At 39.7% G+C, this 22209-nt stretch overlaps 3 protein-coding genes across 3 annotated transcripts; 2 read left to right on the top strand and 1 right to left on the bottom strand.

The window, feature by feature from the left end:
* The first annotated feature begins 395 nt into the window (after positions 1-395).
* Positions 396-1359, top strand: LOC130748010 (uncharacterized). The gene is made up of 2 exons (XM_057601090.1): positions 396-660; positions 838-1359. The coding sequence occupies exons 1-2, from the start codon at positions 448-450 to the stop codon at positions 1231-1233; spliced, it is 609 nt and encodes a 202-aa protein (XP_057457073.1). The 5' UTR covers positions 396-447; the 3' UTR covers positions 1234-1359.
* A 4902-nt stretch (positions 1360-6261) lies between these two features.
* On the top strand, positions 6262-7092 carry LOC130745123 (uncharacterized). The gene has a single exon (XM_057597263.1). It carries the CDS (start codon positions 6262-6264, stop codon positions 7090-7092), a length of 831 nt encoding a protein of 276 aa, XP_057453246.1.
* A 3220-nt stretch (positions 7093-10312) lies between these two features.
* Positions 10313-21723, bottom strand: LOC130748009 (uncharacterized). The gene is made up of 7 exons (XM_057601089.1): positions 21178-21723; positions 21028-21080; positions 20801-20893; positions 15210-15433; positions 13752-13818; positions 12545-12655; positions 10313-10680 (listed from the first exon to the last, which is right to left on the bottom strand). Exons 1-7 carry the CDS (start codon positions 21605-21607, stop codon positions 10657-10659), a joined length of 1002 nt encoding a protein of 333 aa, XP_057457072.1. The 5' UTR covers positions 21608-21723; the 3' UTR covers positions 10313-10656.
* Positions 21724-22209: the final 486 nt, after the last annotated feature.

Below are 22209 nucleotides of genomic sequence, written 5' to 3'. Positions count from 1 at the left end.
GTTTTTGTTCCTCTTCTCATCTCCTCTAGTTCTTCTTCTCATCTTGTCGTCCCCTTGTCCTTCCGCTGGATCCACCATGAATAGTTCATCCAGAAAAGCTGAAACTAATGCATCTTGTTTTTTTGTATCTTTGACATATGTCACAATATGTTCAAAAATGATTGTATATCTCCCAACAAATGTCTTTCATCATATTTAAATATAAAACCCAAGTTTGTAAAAACACACTCATATTAAATGATTAACAAGCACACAAAAAATCAAAATTAAAAGAACTACGTCTTTTTTAATATGTGTCATTAATTAAGTGATTGGATGCTAAAATATTTTGTTTATACAGGATGCTAAAAATATTTTACAGGTATAATATCCCGTGACGTATAATATATATTTAAAATAATTTTGTTGTTAGAAACGGGTAAGGGTAAGAAGAAGAAGAAGAAGAAGATGACGATGACGATGACGATAGAGTGTGTTGCTTCGCCATCGCGAAGCGCATGTGTAACGCTATCTTCTCAGGCTCTGCTGCCTCAACTGCAATCCCCTAAATCGGTTTCATTTTCATGGCTTTCTTCATTTCCCACTTTAACCAACATCTCTTTCTCTCCGTCGCCGTCGCCGTCGCCGTTGCTCTTGCGCACCAATCCCTCACTCTTCAACGTAACTCCCCTCCTTCCTCTTTTCTTCAATTGTTTCCTTTAATTCCAATTTTTTATTTATTCATTCATTCTTTTTCAGTATGATGTTGTTCTGAATTTCGGATAGGGTTTGTTAACTGAACTATGAAATCTCAACATTTTCAATTGATTTGTGCTTTAACATGTTGTATTATTATAGGGTTCTTTTGTTCGCGCTGCCTGGACCCGAAGATCTCGGGGTGAAGCTGCAAAGAGACCTAACAGGAAATCATGGAAGCAGAGGACAGATATGTACATGAGACCCTTCTTATTAAATGTTTTCTTTTCAAAAAGATTCATTCATGCAAAAGTGATGCACCGAGGAACAAGCAAAGTCATATCTGTTGCTAACACTAACTCCAAGGATCTTCGAAATTCTCTTCCATCCTTAACTGATCATGATGCTTGTAGAGTAGTTGGAAGGCTTATTGCTCAGCGCTCAAAGGAAGCTGATGTGTATGCATTGGCATATGAACCCAGAAAGGATGAAAGGATTGAAGGTAAATTAGGAATTGTTCTTGATACTATCAAAGAAAACGGGATTATTTTTGTTTGACCCCATTCCTTATCAACAACTTATCTCCTTTTATTGCCTGTTACAATTTCTATTTGATTTTGTGCGTTTATGTTTTTTATTGATGAACTCCATTCTTGTGGTTTTTAATTGAATTGTTTTAATCTAGCTCTTTTCATCACTCTAGAGTAGTCAGGTAGATAGAATTGAGGGTTCTGGAACCAGAAGAACATTGTCCTTTTAAATCTCTAGAAATTTGCTTATGTTAAAACCATAAATGCCCACAAAATAATTTTTTTTGTCCAAACAAAAATGTGAGACTAATTCTAGGAAGGGATGGAGGGAGAGGTGTTTAGGGTATAGAAGAGAATGAGATTCAGGAAGCAGGATAACATTTCCTTGTTTAAGTCTCTAGAAATTTGCTTATGGTAAAACCATAATACACACAATTCTGCTAATGGTGTAACGGTGTTGCTATTTCTTTGCCCCGAACACTAGCTTTTTCCTTAACTTCAGCATGATGTAATGGCTCTTGAGCTGGTTTAGTTTCTTTGAATGACTAATTAAGTGACGGACTATATGTGATTTTGGTCCTCTATACTATTTTCAACGACATTAAGTCCCTTTATTTTCAAAACTAAGTAAATTTGGTCTTGGTTAATTTTCATATATAAAAAATTTTAAATCTTTATTTTCTAGTCCAATATGTGCGGGTTCGTGATGTATTGAGAGTATATATTAATTTGAATGTTTAATTTGGAAATTTAGTGAAAATTTAATAAAATATGAAGAATTTCATAGGACATGAGGTCAACTCTATTATATAAATGAGTCATCTCTACTTTGGCGAGTGAGACAATCACTCTCTAAGAAAAATCTTGAAAAAATTGACCTAAAAAATAGTAAATTTAATAGTACCATATAGCATGAAAAAGACACAAAAAATTGTACTAAATAACATAGTAGTCAATCCCGGATCGCGGCGCGTAGCGGCCAACCCCAAAAGTGGGATAGCGAGATGTCTGGATGACGACTATTTTGATTTTTCACATATAATATCATATAATTAATATTAATATATACGTATGGCCGCTCTTCCCCGTTTCTACAAACGGGGGTCCTTTTCGGTCGTGCAGGCGCAAGGGTTTTGGTTTGGCTTTAAAGCATTTTGTGGGGTTCTTTAGAGGTCTTTGGGAGGGTTTTGGTTGTAGCAGCTGAGCTTTTGCCAGTTTGTGTTGGTTTGGTAACTGTACCCATGTTGAGAGAGATTGTTTCTCAACTTAATATATTGATATATATCTTTCGTTTTCGAAAAAAAATACATACATATAATTACTAAAAAGTGATAAATATAACTTCAAATTCATAACATGAAGAAATGATGGAGAAGAGAGGACTACTAGAGGAGGAGAACTGGAGAAGTATGTTTGAGAACAGAATAATAAATAAGAAGGAAAAGAAAAGAAAGAAAAATAAAGGAATAGAAGATAAAAAAACAGAGCAACTCAGAACAAAACAGAGGCCCAAGGAAACAGGGGTGGTGGTCGCCGGCAATGACGGATGCAGGTTAATGACCATGAGGGCAAGTGCCCTCACTTGGTTTTTAAAAAAATCATTACAAAAAAAATTGAGTAGTAAAAGTATGTGGTTTTCAATGGCTCTTTGGTAGAAAATGTCTTCACTTGTGTTCAACCTGCTAAATGCCCTCACTTAAGTAGTAAAAGTATGTGATTTTTTATGGTCCATTTGGTAAAAAATGTCATCACTTGTGTCCCCTTTGATAAAAATACCCTTACTTCGAATAATATATATTAATTTTTTTTACGAATTTATATATATATATTGCCTTCACAACCTTAACTTTTTGGATCTGTCACTGGTCGCCGGAGCCTGGATAATGCTTGTCTGATTGTGCCCTGGTCGGAGGTGGTTGAGCTGATGGAAGTCGCACTAGAGATAGCAGAGGAAACGCGTAAAGAAAGAAGAAACGCATAGAAGAAGACGAGTGAAACGTGTCGCTTCACTTATTAAGAGCGAAATCCCAAAAGTGCCCTCAAAGTTTAACCTAATTTTAAAATTTTGAGGGCAATTTTGGGTTTTCTGCGAGTCCACTTATCTTCTTCCTCTAGCGCCGCGATCTGCTGGAATTTCCGCGATTTGGCCGTGATTTGGACGCGATTCACGGCGCGACAGCCGCGACGACGTTCCGCGACGCGAACGATGCTAAATTACATGAAATACACAAATGACAGTCAAATGTCATGAAAAAAAAAAGCAAATTTCATTACCAAATTACATGAAACAATCAAAGTTAATCAAACACCTAAAAAAAAAACAATACCCAATGTCATGGCATGACACTTAATAAAGGACTCATCCTATGAGTATTAATAAATGACTTATTTTACGTGTTTGGTTGCTAAGGACTCTTCCCCATGTATTATTTACGAAACCTTTTCAGGCTTGATGAGAGTATTCTTTTCCAAGCCTCTCCAGGCTCATCGAGTTTGATTGTCAGGGACACCTCCTCGGTATTCATTATTCCAACCTCTTCAGGTAGTTGAGTTTCCTGAATCTGGGACTCCCCCCAGTATTCTGTGCACCAGTCTCTTCAGTCTGTTAAGTTTTCTTTTCTAGGACTCCTCCTAGTATTCTTTGCACCTACCTCTTCAGGCCGTTAGGTTTTGGTCAAAGACTCCTTCGTTTTCATCAACAATGAAGTGCATGCTCAATTTCTACTCTTGAGTAAGGTGCATTTCATTTTTACTAGTTTGCAACCTTTCACAGTATTTACAGGATAGAGTTGAATGTACATTGAATGTTCCAAATCTCTCAAGGATTTGATCAATTCAGATATATGATGAAGCACAATTAATTGATCTAAATCTCTCAAGACTTTTCTCTCAAGACAATTAAAGAGGTAGTATGCACTAATATTTTTTGTGCCAAATACACTTTAATGACTATGTTTGAATATCATGTTATGACATTCACGATTATATTTGAATACGAGTTGACACTAGAGTAATTGGACATTACCACGCAATTCAAGGCAAAAAGCGAACAAAATTATCCTGCTAAATTATAATAGAAGCTCCTTTACATTGTACCGAACTAATATTTGCAATATGTACAACAATTTATGAGTGCATTTTTAGCCAAAATCCAGGTCAATCAACTAAAAAATTGATAGATTCAAATCAAGAATGGTGAGAACCAGTGGTAAAAACCTTTTTTTTACATTGAAAAGATAAATTGCAACCTCCAGGGATTGATCCTTGGACCTCCTCCACCCAACTTATATGTCCCTAGCTCTTACCACGTGAGCTATCATTCAGAGATGGTAAAAACCAATTTAAAGTGACTAGTTTCGTATTTTTCCAGTTTTGGCATTTTTTAATTTTTCTTAAAAAAATAATCAAATAAAAGTGTAATTACACGCTATAAAAATTTACATACATGAAATTTTAACTATTTATCCCTTTATTATGGATTTTTAGCATTTAAATATACAATTAATTTAAAATTTAATTAGCTTAAGTCCAACTAAGCTAGACAGAACGATGGAACCAGAGAGCGAGACGCATCCTCCCGACGACGGCGCAACCAAGCGTACATCATTCCGTGACAAACTCATGGGGGCACCAAGGCCCCCGCTCCGACTGAACGCAGAGACTTGATTGATCAAGGAAAAATGAGGATTGACTTGGTGGACGGTAACAGACTTCTGCCACAGATCACAACTGACTCACAGGTGTTGGATTCCATGTGTGGACCATGGAAGGAATCCCTGGTGGTGTGCCTTTTGGGGAAGAAGCTGGGATATCGCACAATGAAGCAGAAGCTTGCTTCTATTTGGAGACTAACATGGGACTTTGACATCCTGGATGTTCATAATGGGTTCTATATGGTAAAATTTGACGTGGTTGAGGACAAGGAGAAGGTGATCAATGGTGGCCCGTGGATGATATTTGACCACTACTTGGCTGTCGCTGCCTGGAGTAGGGAATTCGTTTCACCGGCGACACAAGTCAACTCAACCATGGCGTGGATACGGATCTCGAGACTAAATGTAGTGTTCTATGATGAAAGTTAGTTACTTTGAATAGCCACGGTGATCGGAAAGCCAATGAAGGTTGATATAAGTACACTTAATGCGGATAGGGGTCGGTTTGCACGTATATGTGTGGAACTTGACCTGACACAGGCAGTGGTGGGGACGGTCTGCCTTGAGGGACACTGGTATAAGGTTGAATATGAGGGTCTGCAAGTTATCTGTACCAAGTGTGGTTGCTATGGCCATAGAAGTCGAGAATGCACAGGTCAAACCCCAGTGGTGGCGGCTGTGGTGGCAGCGAAGCAGACAACCCCTAACCCTAATGAGGTGGTGAAGCAGACAACCCCTAGACCTAAGGAGGTGGAGGCCCCCACCTCGACGGAGACAGCTACGATTGAGCAAGGTGAACTGAATCCAACGGTTGTGGTTGATGGCTCGTGCCCATCAGTGGACCTCTTGGTGGAATCATCAGCCAGTATGGGAAACAACGAGAAAATTGAGGAAACAAGAGCGGTAATCCCGGTGAATCAGTTGAGAGAAAACTTTGAAATCCTGGGAGATTGGATGGTAGTTTCGAAACGAAAAAAGAAAACTGGAGTCAATCAAGGACTGAAAAAGGTGCATGGGAACAAAGGGGCAAATAACGGTTTTATTCATGATAATAATGAGTTGAGGAAATCCAAGGGCTTTGATATTTCCAAAACCATAAAGACTGGGCCCCACAAGTTTGCTATGGGAAAAGCCACGCACTTTGATGCTAACCCTAAAAAAAACATAAAACGGCGTCTGAGACCAGGAGAAGGAGAGAGATTCTTTGGTATATCCATAGGTGCCAGCTCCTCTAGGGGTCCATCGTCAACCTCCATGTTGCCTTATGCAGATGGCGATCTCAATGCTATGGTGTTTGGCGAGAATAACCAAGCAGATGATGCAGCAGGGGAATATCTCCAGCGGATTTGGAGCAGCAGGGCCCCATGATGCTAAATCAGCCCAGGGTTGACCCGCGTGGGTCCATGGGGCATGTCCCCAGAAATCTTCCAACCCTGTTAATGATTGGGTTTGAAGAATTGAGAATTATATCTTGGAATGTTCGTGGCGCTGTCCATGAGTATGGGAAACTCTTCATTAAAGAATTGATAAGGAGTAAAAAACCAGATATTGTTTTGTTGTATGAAATTAGATGCCAGTTTGCTCAAGTCTCTCACTACTGGAACTCTCTAGGTTTCTTCCCAGCTTTCGTCTCTGAAGCCATTGGTTTTAGTGGTGGTATCTGGGTCATGATTAGAACTAATTTCGGTCTCTCTACGCGTCTTATTCATATGCATGGCCAAGCTATCACCTTTGAGCTTTGGAAAGATAATCTTTCATGGGTCTGCAATGCAATTTATGCGTCGCCCATCCCAGAGCAACGTGAAATCCTGTGGCAGCATCTTACTCAGCTTCGTGAGTCCATCTCTATTCCATGGCTTCTTGTTGGGGACATGAATGAAGTGTTACAACCGTCTGAAGTTAGGGGTGGTGACTTCATTCCCAGTAGAGCCCATCGATTTGCCTCTGTGTTAGATAAATGTCGTTTGATTGATCTGGGTTTAGTGGGAGGTAACTACATGTGGTTCAGAAATAGGAACAATATAATAATCCTCTCCAAACGGCTTGATAGGGCCCTTGGAGATGTGGATTGGCGTCTTGCGTTTCCTGAGGCTAGTGTGGAAATTCTTACCCGTGTTCACTCATACCATAGTCCGCTCTTAGTCCACTGTGGAGGGCAAGAGCATTCAACTGTGCTTCAACGTCCGTTCAGGTTTGCATGGATAAATTGGATCGGGTGCGTGCTGCTTCAATAGTTTTCAATAAGGAGACGTTCGGTGATATTTTTCGACGTAAGCGCTGGATCGAGGGCCGGTTGCGTGGTGTCCAGCAAGAACTTCATCGTCGAATCACATCCGACATGGCTCAATTAGAAGCGGAGTTACAAATAGAATATAGCCAGGTGTTAAAGCAAGAAGAATTGTTGTGGTTCCAAGGGGCTCGCGGTAATAATGTGCGGTTCGGAGATCGCAATACCGCTTACTTCCATACCCACGTTGTAATCAGAAATCGCAGGAATCGCATTCACCGGCTCAAACTGTCCAATGGGGACTGGTGCTCAGACCAACAAGTTTTGGCTAATGAGGTGCTCTCTCACTTCCAAGGGCTCTTTGCTCCTACGGTTGTGCATGGGGATACGTTCATCTATGATAATTTTCCATCGGTTTCGACAGCTGAGCAAGACTTGCTTCTTCTTCTTGTAAGCAATGAAGAGGTAAAACAAGCCTTGATGTCTATGCGTTCCTTTTCCGCTCCTGGCCCGGGTGGCTTTCACCCATTCTTTCATAAACAATATTGGGATTTAGCAGGGGAGGATGTTTGCAAGGTTGTTAGCCAAGCTTTTGAGTTGGCAACCGTGGAAAACAAGTTGATGGAAACTCTTGTGGCTTTGATTCCGAAAGCTAATAGTCCCTCCTCAGTTAAGGAACTTCGCCTCATCAGTCTGTGTAACATGACTTACAAGCTCATCACCAAAGTAATTGTTAATAGAATCCTACCCTTCATGTCCTGATTGATTGGGCCTATGCAGAATAGTTTCCTTCCTGGGCGTGGTACCATGGATAATGCCTTCTTAGCTTAGAAGATTGTTTACTCCATGCATCACTTAGGAGCACGTAGAGGGAACCTGGCTTTTAAAATTGATCTGGAAAAAGCTTATGTTAGCGTTTCTTGGCCTTTTTCTTGAGGAAACCCTAGTGATGTTTGGGTTTCCGAGGAAGGTCGTTGATTTGATCATGAGCTGTGTTTGTGGCTCCAACCTGATGGTTATGTGGAATGGTACCCGCCTCCCGGCTTTCCACCCTGGTCGAGGCCTTCGACAAGGAGACCCTTTGTCGCCCTATCTCTTCGTTCTTTGTATGGACAGATTGTCGATTCAAATTCACCAACTGGTGGACTCCGGGGCTTGGAAGCCTTTCAGGCTTGCTCCTATGGTCCTCCAATATCTCATCTTTTTTTTTGCAGATGACGTTCTTCTCTTTTGTCAGGCGTCTACCACCCAGGTCCAGTTAGTGGCAGACACTTTGAAAGCTTTTTGTGAAAGCTCAGGTTTAAGAATTAATATTATCAAGTCAAAGGCTATTGCTTCCAGGGGAGTTCCTTCTACTATTCGTGATGAGATTCGTAATATAGCTCCCATTTCTTTTGTCCGTGATCTTGGGAAGTATTTGGGCTTTCCCCTTACTGGTGGTCGTATGAATAGAGGGAGATTTAATTTCCTTATGGAAAACATCAATCGTAAGTTGGCTTCTTGGAAAACAAATTTGCTCAATCTTGCTGGTAGGGTGTGCCTCACTAAATCAGTTCTTGCTTCTCTTCCAACTTACTTTTCTCAAGTTTTCTGGTTACCTAGATCTATTATCAGTAGCATCGACCGGGCTATGAGGAGTTTTCTTTCGTCTAAGGGCAAGGGTCGCAGAGGTTGGCATCTTGTTAGTTGGAACACGGTGACTAGAGATAAAGAGGTGGGAGGCATTGGTGTTAGAGACATGGCAGACCAGAATACTGCTCTCCTTGGTAAAGCAGTTTGGCATCTCCTAAGTAATTCCAACAAGTTGTGGGTGCAGGCTTTATCACACAAATACCTTCAAGATGACTCGGGTTTAAACACTCCTCACAAAGCTCATGCTTCCCTAGTTTGGCAGAGCATTCACCGAGCCCGTGATCACCTTCGTGAGGGATTTAAGTTTCGCATGGGTGCTGGTGATACTTCTCTTTGGTACAGGAATTGGTCCGGGCATGGTAAGCTTTGTACAAAGCTTCCGTACGTCCATATTTCTGATACCAACCTTTGTTTGAAAGACCTCATAGTGCAAAATAGTTGGCAGCTTGCGCGCTTGTCCACCCCTCTACCAGATGAGTTTAGAGCTGCGTTTTTGCGTGTGCCCCCGCGGTTAGATCCCAACAGTCAAGATTCCTGGACTTGGGAGAGTTCAACGTCTGGGAGTTACACAATTAGTGATGAGTATAATTGGCTGAGAGCTCAAACTCATGCGAACGTAGATGATGGTGATTGGTCTTGGATTTGGAAGCTTAAGATTCCAGAGAAGGTTAGGATGTTTATTTGGCTTTGTCTTCATGATGCCTTGCCGGTTAATTCCAAACGGTTTCATTGCAATCTAGCAACCAGTGAAGCTTGCTCAAGGTGCTCTTCTCCTCGAGAGGACAGGCTTCATGGCCTTCGTGATTGTCCTCACTCAAGTGAATTATGGGGCAAGTTGGGAGCTTGGCGCTGGAATGGATTTCGCAGCCCTGACTTCATGACCTGGGTTCAGAACCTTGCGCGTGGTAGCCATTCGAATTGTTTTCTTGCTGGTTTGTGGGGTGTGAAAGTGGAGATGCAACATGGTGCTCGATGCTCATCCTTGAACTCTTGACCAAGCTTGGCGGAAGCTCTGTTTTGATCATGATGACTTTGTTAGGAATCTCCAACCTTCCTTGATCAATGGAGGTCGCGGGCTTCTCTCTGATAGTTGGAGACCGCCACCTGTGAATGTTTTGATACTTAACATAGATGGCAGTTTCTGGGAGGAAACCGGTGCCATGGGAGGTGGTCTTCTCCGTGATCGAGCTGGGAGGTGGTAGGTTTCATGACTCATTGGCAAGCTGGAACTGGCAATCCTTTCCTGGCTGAAGCCATGGCTCTTCGCGACGGTCTCACGGTAGGTTGGGATCATGGGGTGCGCCACATAGTCTGTGACTGATTGTAAAAATCTTGTTTCCAAAAAATAATTACAAATCATTACCCAAAAAATAAATTACAAATCATTGTAAATAATATTAAAAGGAATTATTATAATGATTATTAGAATTTAAGGATTAATTAGTGAAATGGGAATTAGTAGTGTTTATTTACAAAAGCTTAGATCATTGAACCTTGAACTGGTAGAGACAGCCGTTCAGCAACCAGACCGGTTTTCAAAACATTGTTTTTTCCGGTAACCCTGATTAGTGGATTCCCATTGTTGTGGATGTGGATGAGTAAGCGCAAGGCAAAAATTTCGGTGAACGTTAAATAAAAAGTTAATTTTCCCTCGATGCCTGTTAAGAAACTAGTGCTTTTTAAAAGACGAGGTAAAATGTTCGTACACTGTAAGAAAGCTATGCAAAAGGAACGATCCTACCTTGACTTCCACTACTAAGAATATCGCAATCTACAAGGGACTTGCTGGTCTATCATTTTCCTTGGTTCTCTTTCATCCATCATGGTTGATATTTATTTACTGAGATATCAGTTTCCCCATCCAGTCATATGGACTTGCCTTCAATCGCAAATGCTGGGTTGTCTCTACTGTCTAATGGATCTATTCAATGTCTTAAGTCTATTCGATATCTTTAATAGCATCCTGCATTATAACGTTAAAAATGTTGCGTTGCTAGTAAGTCATATATCATGCACAGTAAAGCAACAATTTACTTGTATAAAGTAAATGACAATATCATTGTTTATTTTATTATCACTAATTTAAAGGCAGTGACTTCAACAATAGAATGAATAGACTAGACACAGTAAATTGTGTAACATGACTCTCTTTATAGGAAGAGAAGATTTGATAGAGGGTTTAAGAACAACAATTTTATATGAAAAGTAATCAGTGTTTTAAGCCGATAAGGTGATGACATACATGGGTTAAAAATTAAACTAAGTTGCTTCTGCACAACTTTTATGCCGAAAGTAAAATAAATAAAAACTTTCATACCATTCAGCAGAAATCAGGGAAGAAAAAAGATCAAATACCAATTCATACCTTGTGTTTAAATGGGGGTCTGACAGTGAGTGGATAATAAATAAATTTGAAGCAAGATGATAGGTACTTGGTGTTAGTTAGTTAGTTGAAGGTTAGCCTATAAATAAGGGAGTGTGAGGAGGGTTAAGGTATCCTTTGGATCATTTGGGATTGGGAATTAGGGAGAGTGGCTGAGACACTCGAATATCTCAGCAATCTTGTACATTTCTATTGTGAATAATATCAGCGTTCTATCAATTTCCAAAGGATACCTAAACCCTCATCACACTCCCTCATTTATAGGCTAACCCCCAGCTAGCTAACTAACTAACACCAGGTACCTATCACATGAAATGGATGCATATGGAGTTGACACACAGCAGGTAACTGGCAAGTTAAATTACAAATTCCAAGAGCGGACGGATTGGGGGGAGGAGAAGGATTGGCTGCAAAGGGAGACATGTGTCCTTCCCAGGTTTGAACCTATGTCATGACTACAAAGGCATCATTCCATTGTCATCAAGGACCTTGCGAAATGGTAAATATTGAAGCTCACAGACATCTTAAATAAATGAAGATAGATAGGGGTGAGAAGAGAAAATTATGGTTAAAACAAGAAACAGTGGAATTTAATCATGTGAAATTTTCATCTTCTCCATCCAAATGTAATGTATAGTGTATACTAGCTGGCTTAGCCTCGAATTATGTTGATCCGCCAAAGCCACCAGATTCAGGCTTTCCTGATTTTCACCTTGAGGACTACGTGGATCTTTTAGGGTAGGGTATTGATAGGGAGCGACCCAGGGGCAGGTTTCAGAAAAGGGGGCACAATTGTTGGCTGATGGGCAGTTATGCCAGATCAGTTATGACTGCTAGGAGAAGTCATGTCTGAATAGATGTGACTGTTATGAACAGTTATAACTGTTAGGAATGAGTATGTTCAACTGTTATAAATAGGGGGCAAATCTGATTGTGGAGGGCACTCAGGAATTGGGAAATTGGTATTTTGGGACTGGGAGAGAACTGGACTCTCAAATTTCTAGTATTTATTTAATAAATTCTATTTCATCTTTTCGTTCTTATCATATGTCGCATCACATCAGCAGAAAATATTATTTAACAAACTTATTCAATAGTCACCCGACCTGAAGACATCCTAAATAATTTATTGTTAATTGTCACAGTATAAAAGAAAAAACGTGGACTGTATATGAATAATCAGAATAAAATACTATTCAATTCTATGCAACAATGTTCCTTATGGTATGCCTGTTTTTTCCCCAAGATAAAGAAACATTATCTAAACAACTAATTGCTCCCATCTCTTAAATTCTAATCATCTTAACCAACCAAATGAAGTCTCTTTGTCCCAATTATTAACGCACAAGAGGGTAACGTTTTATGTTTGTTTGTGGTCCCATATTAAATATAGCAAGAAAATAAATCCATATATTTCATTCTGTAATGGATAACAAGACAGTACCTTCGCAAGTCGTGTGACATATGTAGCAGCTAATGCAGTGACCAACAGTCCCAGCCCAAGTGTCAGCAGCTGACTGTTTCCTCCTAATACTTTAAGTTCAGACTCTTCTTGCTGAAATGTAGAAGGAGTACATTAAACAAGCAATTAATGAAGTAGCTCCTTATCCATAATTATAAGTGCAAAAATTATTAATGTGATGAACTACAAAAGATAAGAGCACAGAAATCAATTAAATACGGCTTAACACACAAGACATGTACATAGCGGTAGACAGACAAATCGATGGCAAATAATACTATAGCATTTTAAAATAGTAAGCAATGTAATGAAGAAGGCAATTTAACCAGCCAACATAATCATCCCAGTAAAACATTAGGATTTCTTTATTGTAGGATTCTCATTATGTTTGTAGTCTGGAAAAAACTTCTCTAAAGTGACCTTGTGTGTAAAGATGTTATAGTATCCATCTTTGAATTTTCTTGAGATAATATTACAATGTACTTCAAATTAAATCAATAATTAACTATAACCTTACTCAATTTATAGGCAATCTCACTTTAGGGGATGCCTTATCCTGGTAGTCTTATCGGTGTTGGGCTTATGCCAGTTGATTCACAAGGAATTGACTTAAATTAAGTATACATAGGCAATGCTGGTTTGCATCTATAACAGATCATGACATAACAATATCAACAGAATGTTCCCTACTCTCTTTTATCTTTTCCATATAAATTATGTTTCTGCTGCAGCCAGCAGGGTTCACCAAGAACTCCTTTGTGTAATTGCTTGGTGTCCTCACCCCCCTTCAGTTTCAACTTTCCAGTGGCTACATTTGTTTTCCCTGGATCTGATCTTGCACCATGTCATTCATACTGATCATTAATCTCCCAAATAAAATAAATCTACAAATACCTTCCTCCACATGACCCTAAGTTTTTCAAGTTTTTCCTTTATTCCTTCCAAAGGTACCTAACCTATCTTTGCAGTGATATATTTAAGAAATAATACCAAACAGTATGTCAACATGTTTTTCAGCATCATCCATTTCATCCTTTATCACCATCTGATACTCCTCCCACCAAAACACACAGAAAAGTACAAAAAGAAGAAAAGAAAACATGAAGCTATTGGAGGACCAAATAATTCTAAAAATGAAATAGCCAACACACCAATAACAAGAAACATTGGGAGGAAAACCAAAACTCACAATTATTGCTCTTCCAAAAGCACCAGCACTAACATAAGCCCAAGTTCCTGGAAGCATCCCCAACCAACTGCATGACAATTGTTATGTTTTAAATCAGAAATTTACAAGAACCCTAGTCATCAAATTGCAATTGAATTGCTAAGATAATTTTTGAATCGTAAATTATAAACTGTATTTAATTGCAAGATCCAGAAACACACTACAATAAATAGTTGATATATCATTTAAATTATGTATAGTGCTTCATATTATATTTTTGACAAAATTCAAGCTATATGATAATATGATATAGCATATATGTCACGAGGCAAAATGAAACGGAACACAAGTATAGCTTAATAAGGTGTGTACAGAGCAAACAAGGAACTGTGTGAGCAAGTGATTGACTGAGTAGCCGTGTAAAGCCCTTGTTTCAATAGAATGAAAACAGAGTACTGAAATAATTAAACAGGGTGCATTAAATCTTGTTCCTTAGTTTCTTTCTTTTTTTTCTTAACAAATTTGACTTCTCAATTTATTTAATGAGAATTAGTGAAAGACAAAATTAACAAACCATTGAATCATGCTATTCATATTAGATATATGGATCACACTGATTTGTGCATGTCGCACATGATTCTAAGTCATTTATGATTCATCACAGAATACAAATTGCTGAATTGCTGAATTGTATTGAACCATGTGATTTGAATTGTGAGTTGTGCAATTCTAACAACTATGACAAGAAGTATATATGTTCAAATGAAGTTCAAACTTCAAAATACACAAACTGGGAAAATTCCAATTATGTACAACTCAACAAAAAAGTATTCCTAGCTTCACTCTTAACTGTATGTAGGAGTTTAGCTATAATTTGGGGCAACTAATTGAAGACATTTTGTCATGAACCAACTACTCCAAAAGCTTAAGTTGTTGGGTGAGGATACATTAATGGTTTTATATTATACTTCTAACACACCCCCTCAAGCAAGACCCTTTGGGCTTTGTTGAGATATCTGTCAGGCGATAACTATTATGATATATTTTGTTGAGACGATTTGTTAGGATTTTATTTTATATTGTTATGATTCTGTTATGATAGATTAGTATAAGATAAGATTTTACTCTAGAATTTAGTCTAGAAATATTCTACTTCTGAATCAATAATTAATCAAGTATCAATCAATTATTCAGAATTCTTCCAGTTTAAGAGGCTTGAAACGTGGATAGTGCACAGGCCCACTGCATACCTATCTTCTTTTTTTATGAGAATAATAGGCAATAATGACCAAACTCTAGAGGATTGGATACCATGTCATGAACCAACTATTGCAAAAGCTTAAGCTGTTGGGTGAAGATACATGTATGATTTTATATTATACTTCTAACAATTTTATAACACATACTCATATGATGAATCAAAGCAAAGATTGTGCCTAACTTGCACTGTCACAACACACTTTTAGATAAGCACCATACCTTCCCAATACATATGGAAGAAACTTAACAGATGTCAATCCATACAAATAATTCCCCAAAGAAAATGGCAGCAAAGGGCTCAAACGAAGCAGGGTCACAACCTTGAAGCCATTTTCTCCAATTGCTTTGTCTACCGCAAGAAACTTCTTATTTCCTTCCACTAGTTTTAGAATACGCTCACGAGCAAAATATCTTGCAATTAGAAACGCAACACTTGCTGCCACCTGCAATGCCTTAAAATATTAGATTCAACAACATACTTTTAAATAGAATCTCAGTCTGACCATTCACTTAGAAGTTAGAAGTACATGTTTGGTCTAGCGAACAAAATTGTAGATGTGTTTAACATTGATCAATATTAGAGATATACTATAGACTAGTTAGTTCTAGTCAACTATCCTGTTAGTTGACTAATAGTTAGCAATTATAATAGTCTTTAGGAAAGACTATATATACCAATTGTATCCAACTGTAATTGTTACCAATTTACATAATAGAATTCAGTTACAACAAACACTCTCTCTCTCTACTCTCTCTCTCTCTACTCTCTCTCTTTTCTGAGTTTGGTTCATCTTCAACATGGTATCAAGAGCATAGTTTCGATCCATAGCCATGGCTGCCAGTGTTTCTACTACTGAACATTCTCTTTCTAAGTCTCTTTCACACAGTATAAGCATCAAGCTTGATGAGAAAAATTTTCTTTCATGGAAGCAGCAGATCGAAGGTGTGATTCGATCTCACAAGCTTCAACGATTCGTTGTCAATCCTGTGATTCCAGATCGGTTTCTTTCCGATGAAGATCGTGCTTCTGACAATGTCAATCCTGCATACTCTGCTTGGGAACAACAAGATTCTGCGTTGTTCACTTGGTTACTGTCATCGCTTTCTGAGTCTCTGCTTCCGATTGTAATCAATTGCAGTCATTCGTATCAGGTTTGGGATGAGATTATTGATTTTCATGAATCGAAAGCACAAGCTCAGTCAACACAGCTTAGATCTGAGCTCAAATCCATCACCAAAGGTTCGTTGTCTACCTCTGAATACTTGCGTAAGATCAAGTCGATTGTCAACACGCTGATTTCGATTGGAGATCCTGTTTCCTTTCGTGATCATCTTGATTTTATTTTCGATGGACTTCCAGAGGATTTCAGTCCTCTGATGACTCTCGTGTTCAATCGTGGAACTCCGTGTTCTATCAATGAAGTTGAATCGATGATCATCAGTCATGAGGCACGACTGGATCGTGTTAAGAAGAAGCACTCGAGTGATTCATTGATTACAGCGAATGTTGCGCAAGCCAGTGTTGGATCCTCAAATCACTCCGCTGCCTCTTCGCCAGCGCAATCTTCTGCGAATTCGTATGATACTCAAAATTCGAATTCTGGTGATTGCTCTAGTGGTGATTACCAAGGGGATTATCGCAGCGGTGGTGATTATCGTGGTGGTCGCGGCGGTGGCCGCAATGGTGGTCGTGGACGCGGTCGTAAAGGACGGGATTCTTCGGTTCAGTGCCAGATTTGCTCGAAATATGGCCATGATGCCTCTATATGCTATCACAGGAATACTTCTGGTTCCTTTTCACCATATGGCACTCCTCAGAATGGTGGTTTTGCACCTCAGTATGGCTTTTCTGGTGCAATGCCTCAGTTTGGGTTTTCTGGATTTGGTGCTATGCCTAGTTATCCTTCAATGGCTGGTTTTCCTTCCATGCCTGGGTTTGGTCTTCCTGGTAGACCTACTGCATCTTCCTGGTATTCTCAGCAGTTTTTCCCTGGTGGCTATGCACCTTCCAGTTCACATCTACAGCAAAGTTTTCAATCTGGTTGGAACTCTCAAAGAGCCCTTCATCCTCCTCAACCATCACACTCTCAAAGACCACCACAGTCTTATCTTGTAGGCCCTATAGCTTCTTCCGATACCAGCTCAGTGTTAGGACCAGCACCTCAGGGATTGCTTGCAGGGTCCAACTCTCTTCAAGGAGCAGGAAACTGGTATCCTGACTCTGGGGCTACTCACCACATTACCAATGACTCTACTCTATTCTCAGACAGCAATTCGGTTGCCAGCAATGACCATGTCCTCATGGGCAATGGTCAAGGTGTGTCTATTCATTCCATTGGCACAGCTAAGCTCAATTCCCCTATACAACCTCACACTACTTTAACACTTAGAAAACTGCTTTTGGTTCCTACAATCACAAAGAACCTTGTTAGTGTGAGCAAGTTTGCAAAAGATAATGGCGTCTTTTTTGAGTTCTGGCCAACTGACTGTTTTGTGAAATCCCAGGACAATTCTGATTTGCTCCTTCAAGGCAAGCTTGGCAGTGATGGACTTTACAGCTTTGAAGATTTTCAACCTGCTCAAGCTTCCTCTACTGCTGATAAGCATTCTTCTTCTACAACTCCCTTAGTTTCTGTTTCTACTTTACAATCAAATAAAGAGCCAGTGCAACCTGTTAGTCCAGCACCTGCTCCTACTTCTTATGACCTGTGGCACAGTAGGTTTGGGCATCCTCACTATGAGGCACTCAAACATGCCCTCATACACAGTAGTATAGCTGTTCCATCTAAGCCTACTAATACTGTGTGTGCTGCTTGTTGCCTTGGAAAGTCTCATAGACTTCCTTCACACACTTCTACAACAGTTTATTCCTTTCCTCTTCAGCTAGTGTTTATAGACCTGTGGGGACCAGCTTCTGTTCAATCATCCTGTGGTTATCATTACTTCTTAACATGTGTCGATGCCTATTCTAAGTACACTTGGATTTATCCTCTGAAGGTCAAATCAGAAGCTTACACTGTCTTTACACAGTTTAAAGCAATGGCAGAACTGCAACATGGTCACAAAATTAAAGCTGTGCAGAGTGACTGGGGTGGTGAATTTAGGCCTCTCACTAAATTCTTTGCTGATCATGGTATTAATCATCGAGTTACCTGTCCACATACTCATCATCAAAATGGAACTGTTGAAAGAAAGCATAGACAAATAGTTGAGGTTGGCCTCACTTTGCTTGCTCATGCTAAGCTTCCAATGCAGTACTGGGATCATAGTTTCTTGACTGCTGCTTATCTTATCAACAGAACTCCAACTTCAGTTCTTGCCAATGCTAGTCCTTATAGCAAACTTTACAATCAAACTTATGACTGCAAGTTTCTCAAAGTTTTTGGATGTGCTTGCTATCCTTTCATCAGACCTTATCACAACATCAAGCTGGCATACAGATCTAAAGAATGCATTTTCCTGGGTTATTCCTCAAACCACAAGGGCTATAAGTGCTTGGATAGCACAGGCAGGATTTACATTTCTAAGGATGTTGTGTTCAATGAAGAGAGGTTTCCCTATACAGAGTTGTTTCCTCCTCAGTCTCTGAGTTCTTCTGTGCAGACTCCAATTCCAGCTCACATTCCTCTTTTCCCTGCACCAACACAACAGCAAACTCCTCCTGGCTTTCATCTTGGTAGTCCTGCATCAGAAGCAGCATCTTCCACCAATACACTACCTTCTCAACAAGCTTCTTTACACGGTGATATCCCTGTAGTGGAATCTCCTGCAGTCTCTTCCACTGTGCAAGCACAACTTCCAGCACCTCCAGTCAACACTCATGCTATGACAACAAGGGCAAAATCTGGGATAGTGAAACCACGGCTGTTTCCTACTCTTTTACTTACTCAAGCAGAACCAAAAACTGCTAAGCAAGCTCTGAAAGATCCTAAATGGATGAAGGCCATGCAGCAAGAGTATGATGCTCTTCTCTCTAATCACACTTGGTCTCTAGTTCCTCTTCCGCATGGACGAAAATCCATAGGCTGTAAATGGGTATTTCGGGTCAAAGAGAATGCTGATGGGTCCATTGATAGGTACAAGGCCAGATTGGTGGCCAAAGGCTTTAATCAAAGGCCAGGCATAGATTACAATGAAACTTTCTCTCCGGTTGTCAAGCCTACAACAATTCGAATTGTTCTTACCTTGGCTGTCACTCATGGCTGGCACATCCAACAACTAGATGTGAATAATGCTTTTCTTAATGGCTTCTTGGATGAGGAAGTGTACATGCAGCAGCCCCCTGGTTTTGAAAGTCAGGACAAGACCTTGGTTTGTAAGTTACAAAGATCTTTGTATGGTCTCAAACAGGCCCCAAGGGCTTGGTTTGAGAGACTCAAGGCTGCCTTACAGAAATATGGATTCAAGTCCAGTAGGTGTGATCCTTCATTGTTCACTTACTCTTCTGGTCATGATAGGGTCTATCTACTTGTATATGTCGATGATATCATTGTTACTGGCTCCTCTATTCCTTTGATTCAGCAGTTGGTTCAGAAGCTTCATCAAGACTTTGCTTTAAAGCAATTGGGTGATCTTGACTACTTCTTAGGCATCCAAGTTCAGAGGTTAAAGGATGGTTCTCTCATTCTTTCTCAGACCAAGTACATTTATGATCTTCTTGAGAGGGCTAACATGGCTGAAGCAAAGGGAATATCAACTCCAATGGTTAGTTCAACTAGATTAACCAAGTATGGGGCCAATTACTTGACGGATCCTACTCTGTACAGGTCCATAGTTGGGGCCTTGCAATATGCAACCCTCACTAGACCTGAGATTAGTTTTTCAGTAAACAAAGTCTGTCAGTTTCTCTCCCAGCCTCTTGAAGAGCACTGGGCAGCAGTGAAGCGAATCCTTAGGTACCTCAAAGGGACTGCTAATCATGGTTTGTTACTGCAGAAGGGTTTTAAGCACAAACCTATGCCTCTCGAGGCCTACTGTGATGCTGATTGGGCATCTGATCCCGATGACCGGAGATCTACTTCTGGTTTTGGCATTTTCTTTGGTCCAAACCTAGTTAGCTGGAGTTCTAAGAAGCAAACTCTTGTTGCTCGCTCCAGCACAGAAGCTGAGTATCGAAGCTTGGCAAATACCACCTCTGAAATTCTCTGGATTCAGTCCTTACTTCAAGAACTGCAGATTCCTTATCACACTCCTCATGTCTACTGTGACAATATGAGTGCTGTGGCTCTTACTCACAATCCTGTCCTCCATGCTAGGACCAAGCATATGGAGTTAGACATCTTTTTTGTTAGAGATAAAGTTCTTAACAAAAGTCTCATTGTCACTCATGTTCCCTCCTTGGATCAGGTTGCTGACATCTTTACCAAAGCCTTATCACCCACAAGATTTGCTGCTTTGGCTTCCAATCTCAAGGTTGTTGACAAGTTCTCCCTTCATCACCCACCTTGAGCTTGCGGGGGTGTATTAGAGATATACTATAGACTAGTTAGTTCTAGTCAACTATCCTGTTAGTTGACTAATAGTTAGCAATTATAATAGTCTTTAGGAAAGACTATATATACCAATTGTATCCAACTGTAATTGTTACCAATTTACATAATAGAATTCAGTTACAACAAACACTCTCTCTCTCTACTCTCTCTCTCTCTACTCTCTCTCTTTTCTGAGTTTGGTTCATCTTCAACAATCAACAGTTGATTGTAAATTATATTTTGGAAAATATACTTGGTACATTTTAGAACATATGAATAAAATTAAAAAGAATTGCAGTGAATTGGTTTAAAGTATCGAATTAAAAAAAAATTACCCACCGTTCCACTAATAGAGACTATGACAGTGCCTGTAACAGATCCAAAAAGAAGTCCAGCTGACATGGTTAAAGGGATGGCAGGAATTGCAAGGATCTGGGACAACATTAGATAAATAAGGTCAGATTAAAACACTAGACATCTATCTATAATAGAATTGGAATGCAGCGACAGCGAGCGAATATTGAATATTGAATATTGAATATTGAATATTGAATATTGATTGGTACCTCCAATCCAGCATAAACAGCTACAAATATGGCATATCCAGTTGGACCATAACCTGCGTTAAAAAGAGAGAGAGAGAGAGAGAGAAAAGATGAGTGGAAAGAAAGAAATAAAAAGTGGGTTGGAATGTGAATGTGAAAACTGAAAAGGACCTTCTATGAAGAGGGAGAGCTGATTCAAGAAGGAATTGATGGGGTCCCTGTAGATATAGCCAACGGCAGCAAAACCCCCGACAAAACCAAGGAGCAAAACACCGGCCAAAAGAGTACCCTTCAAAGCGGTGCCAGTGTCGGAGTCTGGTTGTTTCTTGTCGCCGTCGTCATCATCATCATCATCATCATCATCATCATCATCATCATCGGGCTTGGGACTGAATAAGCGCTTGAAGCCAGATGGGGCAGTGTTGATCTTGGTGAGTTGCTGCTGTTGCTGTTGCTGTTGCTTTTTGGTCTGTCTAAGGGATGAGCATGGGGTGAGGAAGTGAAAGCGTCTGTGGGATGTGAAGATAAGAGAAGACGAAGGGGGAGAGAAGTTGTGAGTGTGAAGAGAGGAAGAGAGACATGGTAATGAGAGAGTGCGCATGATACAAATATGGTTATCAACTCAATTACGATTTCCGAGAAGGGAATAGCAGCAGCAAGAGATGAAACTCCCTTCTCCCTCTCTCTCCGTCTCGCGGGACATGACACATCACCCTCCTTATATTTTGTGGTTCTCATATTTACAATCACACTTTCTCTTTGCCAATCCAATTATTATCCCCTCTTCATTTCAACATTTTTCTATTTTATGTTTCTTCGGCTTTACAAACTATCCACCAAGTTTTTCGAGAGTTCGGTAGCGTTTGGTGACGGAACGGGGCAGGACAGAACAGAACGGAACGGGACAGAACAGGATGGAACATGACAATGATGTTATGTGTGTTATGTTTGGTAACACCAAGTCAATAGAACAGAACAATGATTTTAATTACATATATAACCATGCATGTATAATATTTGATTGAGGAAAATAAATTGAACTCAATTGAACATTTTGCATAGAAACCGTTTGTTATTGCTTACTTCATGAAATAATCACTTATTTCTTTAAAATAATCACTTATATATTGTTTAAGCTGTTTCAGTATGCTATTGAAAAAAGCAGAAACCTAATTATCTATTTAAGCTATTTTAAGTGTGTTT

This window comes from Lotus japonicus, chromosome 3 (genome assembly GCF_012489685.1).
Source record: "Lotus japonicus ecotype B-129 chromosome 3, LjGifu_v1.2".
Taxonomy (NCBI): domain Eukaryota; kingdom Viridiplantae; phylum Streptophyta; class Magnoliopsida; order Fabales; family Fabaceae; genus Lotus; species Lotus japonicus.
This window is presented reverse-complemented; position numbering and strand designations above follow the sequence as displayed.